Source organism: Myxine glutinosa, chromosome 5 (assembly GCF_964187855.1).
Source record: "Myxine glutinosa chromosome 5, kmMyxGlut1.1, whole genome shotgun sequence".
In the NCBI taxonomy this organism is placed as follows: domain Eukaryota; kingdom Metazoa; phylum Chordata; class Myxini; order Myxiniformes; family Myxinidae; genus Myxine; species Myxine glutinosa.
In genome coordinates this window covers 84,685,418-84,695,090 of record NC_136265.1, presented here as the reverse complement: position 1 = coordinate 84,695,090, position 9,673 = coordinate 84,685,418, and the positions used below count along the sequence as shown (strand labels likewise).

The 9,673-nt window shown below is 43.9% G+C and overlaps 1 protein-coding gene across 1 annotated transcript in view; it reads left to right on the top strand.

Moving 5' to 3' along the window:
• The first annotated feature begins 56 nt into the window (after nt 1–56).
• Nucleotides 57–9,673, top strand: part of INTS4 (integrator complex subunit 4) — a 51,847-nt gene continuing 42,230 nt past the window's right edge. Inside the window, exons 1-5 of the mRNA XM_068116853.2 lie at nt 57–127; nt 3,633–3,821; nt 8,092–8,209; nt 8,870–8,976; nt 9,343–9,555. Coding sequence (XP_067972954.1) covers nt 74–127; nt 3,633–3,821; nt 8,092–8,209; nt 8,870–8,976; nt 9,343–9,555 — 681 coding nt within the window. The 5' untranslated portion in view covers nt 57–73. The remainder of the gene's footprint in view (nt 128–3,632; nt 3,822–8,091; nt 8,210–8,869; nt 8,977–9,342; nt 9,556–9,673) is intronic.

The window sequence follows — 9,673 nt, the reverse complement described above, 5'->3', positions numbered from 1 at the left end:
AAACGAAGAAATAAATATGTGGTTGTCGTTGATTGGAGGGCTGGTGTGACGTGGTTGGTTGGGAGAGAACAAGATGGCCGCGCATTTGAAAAAGCGTGTGTATGAGGAGTTCAGCAAAGTCGTGCAGGTTTGCTGGAACAAACGGTTCTTATCAGTGATGTTGGAGTTTGCGTTTAACAGGAAGTCAGAACACTTTATTATTATGGTTATGATTACACGTCGTTAATAAGCGTTTGGTTCTTTGTCGAAGGCTCTTGCGCAGAGTACCCGTTGCTAGGAATCCGGTGGAATGTGCAAGTGTTGGTTTGAACTTGAAGGCCTCATTCATTGACGAACTCTGTTGATTGGAAATAATAAGATTCAGTAACTGAACTCAAGCTTTGCTTTGAGGAACAAAAATGGATGCTCTGACTTCGAAGAGTTGAAATGGGGATGGTGAGATGTGTCAACAATGAACAAGGGCCAACAATGAACAAGTTTATATCGGACACACACTGGGTATTTAATAAATATGACTATTGGTGAACAACATGAAGATGGGGGTTCAATGAGGTTTGGGAGGTGATTCGATGCTGGTGAGATCCCTTGACTATCTTGAAGGAGGCATTATTGACATTCAGATGACATCCCTGACGTTCAGGTGACATCCCTGACGTTCAGGTGACATCCCTGACGTTCAGATGACATCCCTGACGTTCAGATGACATGACATCCCTGACGTTCAGATGACATTCCATCCCTGACATTCAGATTACATTCCATCCCTGACATTCAGATGACATGACATCCCTGACATTCAGATGACATGCCATCCCTGACATTCAGATGACATGACATCCCTGACATTCAGATTACATTCCATCCCTGACATTCAGATGACATGACATCCCTGACGTTCAGATGACATGACATCCCTGACGTTCAGATGACATGACATCCCTGACGTTCAATTGACATTCCATCCCTGACATTCAGATGACATGACATCCCCGAAATTCAGATGACATGACATCCCCGACATTCAGATGACATGACATCCCTGACATTCAGATGACATGACATCCCTGACGTTCAGATGACATGACATCCCTGACGTTCAATTGACATTCCATCCCTGACATTCAGATGACATGACATCCCCGAAATTCAGATGACATGACATCCCCGACATTCAGATGACATGACATCCCTGGCATTCAGATGACATGACATCCCTGACATTCAGATGACATGACATCCCTGACGTTCAAATGACATTCCATCCCTGACATTCAGATGACATGACATCCCCGACATTCAGATGACGTGACATCCCGACGTCCAGATGACATGACATCCCCGACGTTCAGATGACGTGACATCCCCGACGTTCAGATGACATGACATCCCCGACGTTCAGATGACATGACATCCCCGACGTTCAGATGACATGACATCCCGACGTCCAGATGACATGACATCCCCGACGTTCAGATGACATGACATCCCCGACGTTCAGATGACATGACATCCCCGACGTTCATATGAAATCCGTGACGTGTATTCTTGCAAGTCCTTTGGGTTGCAAATGATTTATTTTGCCCCTAATGGCAGCTTGATACAACACATACAACATTGCGAATCAGATGGTCAAATATTACCCTCGAGTTTGGATATTTATTTCTGGCAAAGTAGTTTGTAGGTTTATATATCCAGGGCCGGAAACTGTCCGTGGGTCTCAGGCCCACGATCCTTTCGTCCCCCTCTCCCATAATCCAAGCACGCACAAATATGAAACGTCAATTCCCATCCTAAACGCAATACAACGCAGACGACCAGTTAGTCAGGATGGAGAACGCGCGGAGTGACTATGAAGTACTTAATTAATTAATTATAATACAAAAAATAAGGACAGTAATGATGACATAATGAATTGCTGGTAATTAATCATTTCTTACCTGTTTGATGGAGGATCACAGATGCCTCCGTCATGTCTTGCTGATGGAAAATTCCTCGACAATGTCATCGAATGACAGGGATGTCATGAATTCTGGGAGATGCAATTCTTCGAGTTAGATTGGATGATGCCATTATTTTATTAACACAATTTCTTTTTCTGACTTAATATTTCCCGTTTGTTGAACATATATTTATTTGGTGTAAATGTAATATGTATTATAGAAATGGTTATTAAAAAAAAATATATATATTGTTGTTTAATTGGCCTACGCGTTTTGTATCCCACTAATAGGCCGGATCTCAATTCGGACCTGAACCAAAATCGAATTGGCTTGTACTTGTCAGACACCCAACCGGTCCACCAAGTTTTGTCCAAATCCGTCCAATAATTTTTGAGATATCCCTGCTATGTATCGTTTTTGGCCCCATCTCCCAATGGTGAAGAATCACTTAAAAAATTATTGGAGTCCTTGGTGTCCTGAAACTCACTTCACCAAAATCTAATCATTTCGTCCTTGTCACATACGCTACATCTCTGCCAAATTTGGTCTGAACCCATCCACAACTTTTTGAGATGTCTTGTTCACAGACAGACAGACAAACAGACAGGGGAGACAACATAACCTCCACCCACCTTCGGTGGCGGAGGTAACAATGACGATGGTGATGGTGATGGTGATGGTGATGGCTGGGGATGGGTGATTGGCTTGCATGTGCCATGATGAAGGAAATGGGATATTGCACAAAAATAAGGGGAAGGGGGCGAAACAGCATTGCGGAAGTCTGCTCATGAGGCCCGGCACAGGCCGGATTGGTGGTTATCTCCCGTGCGGTTGTCAGTTGGAGACGAAGCTCTCACAGAAAGATGAGGGGGAGGCGTAAAGGCCGAGCGAGTGAGGATTACCCCAAGAGTCGAGGCAGCTGTTTTGAGAAACGGCAGGAAGAAGGAGACCTGCTAAGTCTCTGAATGTACCGGAGCTGTGAACAGTTGTGAACACCTTTGTGTGTGTGTGTGTGTGTGTGTGTGTGTGTGTGTGTGTGTGTGTGTGTGTGTGTGTGTGTGTGTGTGTGTGTGTGTGTGTGTGTGTGTGTGTGTGTGTGTGTGTGTGTGTGTGTGTGTGTGTGTGTGTGTGTGTGTATTTGGATTTGCTTGTTTGTCTGTTTGTCTGTCTGTGAGCAGGATATCTCAAAATGTTGTGGACGGATTCGGACGACATTTGGTGGACAGGTTCGGTGTGTGACACGATCGAATTGATCAGATTTTGGTAAAGATCCGGATCCGGACTCAGTATTTTTAAAAGTGATTGTTCACCATTGGGTGATATTGACAATAACGATGTAACACACGATAATGCGTGTTTGGATCAAATAAATCTGAATATCCGATCAAGTCGGTATTTATTGCTGGGTTTAATTGCACTTTAAGAGTAGAGTCAATTTGAGTTGTCCTGTTTACCTTAGTTTAGCATCTTACCTGTTTTGATACAATGATATCATTTCCATTGATAATGATTGTGTAAGAGAAGAGGCTGTTCATGTTTTTCACGTTTCATTAACTCCAAGTAGGTTTGCAGGTGTCGTGTCTAATAAGTTATTTGATTGCTGTGATTCACCGAGGTTAAATGTTCGGGCCTGGAAGCAATATTTTGCGAGTTGTTGAGAGAGACTAACTCGAGGCTCTCCTGTGCCGACAGGAGGAGCCGACCACCGTGAAACGCTTGCGGCTCAGCAAGCCAAGCAAGTCGGCGGCGCTGCACCAAGAGCTGAGTCGAGCACAAGGATCTGCTGAGGCCTTGCAGCTTTTGTTGCGGTTTGCGCGCAAGCCCGTGGAGCCTGAAAGCGTGGAAGGTGTCGTCCGCATCCTGCTGGAGCATTTCTACAAGGTGCCGACCCGCCGCTTGTCATTTACGTGGTCGTGCTTTTCAAATTGTCCGCTGAATGTTTCTTTTCTGCTCGTCTAAACTTCTTTCGGCAATTTTGTGAAGTTCTGTTGTACAATCTAACCACGCGCTCTTTCCACAGATTGGAACAAAATCCAAGTCTTTTGAATTTTGCCACATGTCCCATTAATGAGTTTTATAACTACGTTTTTTGGGGCCACTGATTCCACGACATTTTGTAGCAGCAGATGATTTCAGGTGGTTCTTTATGAACGGACAATCTTTTTTTTTTTGGAATAACATTCATTCTTTGATTTTTTTTCCCCCCATTACCTTACATTATTTGTAATTATCTTTAAATGGGGGTGGGAGGTGGAATGAGGAGGGTATGGGGGATTGGGGGGGGGGGGCGGAGAAGTGGAGAGATATTGTAATTGACTTGTGTCTGTCTGCCTGTCTGTCTCTGTCACGGGATCTTCTCCGAAACGGTTGGGTAGAAATTCACCAACCTTGGTAGTTATGATCACCACATGTAGTGGGGCGGCTTAGCCCAAATATTCAAAAGAATTGTGCATTTTGTGAAACAAGCACCAAATTTGGCACAAATGTACATTAATATGTTGCGAACATTTTCAGATATTGGGCCACTTGAAATTCCGTAATTTTTTTTTTCAAATTTTTTCACATTTCGTAATTTCAAATTTTTCGGGTGACACCGTCACAATTTCGGTCTTCGAGGCCGGCCGATAGGCAAAGTGTGACCGGAAGGGACGAGGTTCTCCTGACCACGTGGCCCTCGATCTGGGAAGCGAGAGGCGTTCCATTAGTGGACGCGCCCCTCACGCCCGACTTTTGGGCGGCCCCGGCAGGCCGTTTGTTTTGACGTTCCGTGACAGGCCCCGCACCCCCACCTCCGGGCCGACCGGAAGCTTGTGCTGAGTACATCATACCTGAACAACTCAGTGAGGCAGAACACAGCAGTGCACACCAGGGTGACCCCTTCAGTGCATAAACCAATTAACCTGTCCACTGCAGGGCATATAGAAATGAAGTTATTTTCTGCATATAATAATAATATAAGTTCAGTTCTATATAACAATTTCTGTTATCACCACTACCACTACAACTACCACTACTACAAGCTTTGTCTGGAATTTTGTGGACTAACAGACAAACAGACATACAGACAAGCTGGGATCAAAACATTACTTCCTTCCACCATTGAGTGTAGAGGTAAACATCATGGAAATTATATCATGCCCTAGATTTAATTCATGCTTACCCATGTATTTGCTTCACTGGTTCACAAGGTCTTTTGCATACATGTAATTCAGACTCTCGTCTTCATTGCTGACCACACAATGTTCGCAACATATTAATGTACATTTGTGCCAAATTTGGTGCTTGTATCACAAAATGCACAATTCTTTTGAATATTTGGGCTAAGCCGCCCCACTATATCGGCCGGCCTCGAAGACCGAAATTGTGACGGTGTCACCCGAAAAATTTGAAATTACGAAATTTGGAAAAATTTGAAAAAAAAAATTACTTAATTTCAAGTGGCCCAATATCTGAAAATGTTCGCAACATATTAATGTACATTTGTGCCAAATTTGGTGCTTGTATCACAAAATGCACAACAGGTTTGCTATGCTGCTACACTAATGGTAAAAAGGTGCGAAAGCATCAGCGTTTTTAGCCCCGCCCCTTCGGGCGGGGTCACACTGTCGAATGCCAAAAAATGCAATAACGAGCACATTTTAAAATGTTTTCTAAATGAAACTTTAGATATGCAATCTACATTGGGAGATGCATGGATATGCAATGATTTTTTGGGGATTTGACCCTGGGTTCATGCCCCAGAGGGTGGGTAATTAAAGTCACAGAGGTGAAAACAAAACAAAATAAATAGCACCGCAAAGCGGGCGTAACCCCTCAGCCCATGCATGGGGAAAGGAAGCCGTGGCGGCCTTCCTCTACTCAACCCCAACACACCCTGCAAAAATTGATTTAATCGGACAAGCCGTTCTCCTTGAAATTGACAGAAACCAAAAGTTGACGGAGGCCCGCCCGCCCGGACGACAATGCCCTTTAGCCCATTGGGCTGAGAGGTGAAAAGTACAGATACATTCAAAGTACAGATACAATGCGAAATAAATAAATATCCTCCAGCGCGGCATTGCCGGGGCACCTTCGGCGCCCAGTGATACTGCCGTGCAGCACGTAGAGACGGTATTGGGAGGGAGAGGTGTACAATAATTGATTGATTAATTGCATAATTAAAATCAATAAATAATATTCATTAAATAATTTCTTTATCAATTGGTTTAAATACCTCGACGACCAGTGTTTCATCCGAAGCTGTAACTTTTTGAAAATAAATAAGTGGAAGTCATTAATCAAAAATAAATAAATAATTGATTAATCAATACATAATAATGAATCGATGAATTGATTAATTAATAAATAAATAAATATCCTTTATAGCCACATCACTTGGTCACTGTCGTGTCCAAATATCAGCTTTCTAGCTCAAAATTTCTAGCTTTCTCGCTTGTCTTCTACCGACTCCTCTCCGGCCTTGCTCCCCCAGCTCTCTCTGTGCTCTGTCCCCCAAATATTCCTGCAGGTCGCACAAGATCTGCCAGCAACCCTCTGATGGTTAAACTGCCGAAATCTCGGCTCTTTGCTCACCTTCACTCTTTCATTCCTCTTTTCTCCCGCCTCTGGAGCAAACTCCCACACTCACTTCATTCCCACTCCTCCCTCCAGGTCTTTAAAACAGCTGTTCACCACCATCTCTTATCTTCCCCCATCCAAAACCTTGATCTTTTCTACCCCCGCTAATTCACCCCAGATCCACCTTGTTTGAAATTCCAACTTCTTTCCTGGAAGTCCTGGCAGTGTCCATATGTTTATACTTCTCCCACCCATACCCCCCTCCATTTGGGAAAGAGTTGAATCGTCATCTGAAAACAGAAAGGGTGGTTTGTGATTTCATCTGTCATGGAAGCATTTCATCATTTCATCATCATTTCATCATTTCATCATGTCATGGAAGCATTTCATCCCAGGAAGCATGCAGGAAGCATTTCATCCCGGGAAGCATTTCATCATCATTTCATCATGTCATGGAAGCATTTCATGGAAGCATTTCATCTGTCATGTCATGTTTGTCATGTCATGTGATTTCAAAGGGTGTCATGAAAGTCTTGCAGGCCCTTAACATCACTCCTAAATTTATTCCAAAAAAATTGTCAAAAAACCGAAATACGAGTGAAACCAAACTCTCGTGAGGTAATGGTTAGAACGTCCGCTTCTCGTCTGGGAGGCCGGCAGTTCAACACCCCTTCCGAGTCGAACCAAAGACTTGCTGCTTCCTTGTTTGAGGTTTAGGATTTAAGAGGATAGAGCACGGACAATCACCATTGGTTGACATCCATGGGGAGGAGGAAATTCCTCCTGAGGAAAAGCCCCGCTAATTACGGTGAGAAAAGCGAGGCCAATGTTGTGACGTCATTGGTACCCAGAGTATCCCAGGAAGTGACGGCAGTGACGGAACTGCCCCCAAGCTCAGTGGCCGCGTTAAGTGTTTGTCTCGGCAATATGTCAGTGTGTGTATGACTGGCAGCTAAATTATGAGCCTTCGACCTTGTGTTTATATAAAAAAGAAGCATTTAGAGATAGTTGTTGTTGAACCATGCGGAGTGCATTATTTAACCGCCATTTGACTTCAGTCATTGCTGCGAGTGCTCATGTGATTGGCAGGATGCGCGAAATTGAACTATTCATTACATTCCTCGACTCGATTTCCAAATCGCCGCGATCTAATGCAACGAGTCGTACAAGTGCGGATCCTTAACCAGAGTGCGTGATATATTTATTTTAAAATAATCCGTTGGCGGATGAAAATGAACACTTAACTGATTTTGTAATCCGATGCCGAAGATGCAGTCTCCTCAAACCAACAAAACGTCACAAATGGAATCGCAACCAACACCGAACGACTTCCTGTACGGACATGAAGCGAATGGTTTGAGTTTGATCGGTACAATGTGGTAATGCAATGGTTGGTTTTCATTTTTAGCTGCGACGTTTTGCAGGTCGACGAGAGCTCTACGTGGTTGGTGTTGTTGTTTTTCATGTTTGTGCCCAAGGTTGTAGTAGGTGTTGTATTCCTAGTGTACAGGTGTGTGAATTCCTTGTGGAAATATCTTTAAGATGTAACGCGTTGTTTTTGCACCTCACCGTCGTACATGCGTGTGTCCTCAAGGAATCTGATACCACAGTCCGGTTGAAAGTTTCGTCCCTGCTGAGTACCCTGGTACAGACGCCGGCCTTCTCCGCGGATTCTGTCTTGGATGACGTCATCATGGCAATTACCAGCGAGAGTGAGTGTTCTCGTACGCACGTTGTTGCTGTCACTCGGCACGTTAAATACGTTCTTTATTTTAAAATGGATTTTCTCTGTCATCACATCATTGAGGATGCTTGCTTGTGCCTGCAATTTGTTTCCGAATGCGGAAGGAGACTTCTAATGAAATGAATATATAATTTAGTGCTCCAACCAAATGAGCGAATGCCGTGACGTCACCGCCACAACGTCCGCCCTGTCTGTGAAGCTCCAGAAGAAGCCATCCCTCAGCACTACATCATAAAGATGTTAATTCAGATGCTGTCACAAGTGCATGAAAAACTCAGTTGCCGACCTGGTTTCGCCCTTATTGGGGCATCATCAGGGCAACGCAGCGAGCTTTCCACACACTTGTGACTCTCAAAACCTTTCGGTTATATACCAGTACTTATGTCAAATGAGACATCCTGGCAGTTGTTGAACATATGCAGGAGCTTGTGCAGTGTCGTGATTGGACTATGGTGTCCAAACTCGTTACCTTTTGGTCTTGTGACAGCAAGACTTTTCATCTTTACAAGATTAATGTGTTTTCAATAAATATCCTTGTTTTTGGTTGTTTTGTGAGAAAATCTGTTGCTTGGTGCTTATGATTATTGTTGGACATCTCAAGACCCCCCTGTCCTTCCTTTCGGCCCAGAGTCGCATCAGGTGAAGGCCCAGCTGATGGAAGCACTTCAGGCCATTGGATTACAACAGCCTGTTGGCTCGTCCCCTCGACAGCGCATCCTTACACTTGGATGCAAGGTAGTCATGGTGCTTTTAGTACTCGGCGTCCGTGTCACGTGATTAAATTGTCTTTTATTTCTGTGTACCGATGTTTCATACAAGTTTAAAGTGGAAAGAAAGTCAAACGTAACAAACTTAAACGTTTCAAATCAATTTTGTGGCCTCTGAAAAAATTGCACTGTTCTCCTAAATTTGGCTTGAAGAAATCGTTTTTTTTTTGTTTTTTTTGTTCCATGGAATTGTCGAGATGTAGAGTTCATGTATGCACGAGTATTTTGTATAATGAAAATTACGTGCATTGCTTGAAACATTTTCCTGCATTATTTAATGGTTTCCCCCCCCCCCTCTAATTTGTGGCCACTTCCTTAACCCTGCTGTTCTTAGCAACTCTGCAACTCGAGTCACAGCGTGCGGAGCCGCTGTTTGCAGCTCCTCGGAAATCTCGGTTCTGTTGAAGCAGCAGCTGGTGGAAATGCAACTGGATCAAGAGTTATTGCTGGAATGGAAGAGGGAGCAGCAGGAGATGTCCAAGGCGTCGTTGCTGCTTATTTGAGTGACCAGGATGCGCGAGTTCGGTCCAGTGCGATCGGTGCGTTGGTGAGTGGTTTTTGATCAGGTATTCAGGAAGTTTAGACACTATGAAAATTACCAGAGAGGATACAGTAGGTATATGAGATCTGGAGAAAAGGTGGCAAACAGGAAACCTACTGCTTTT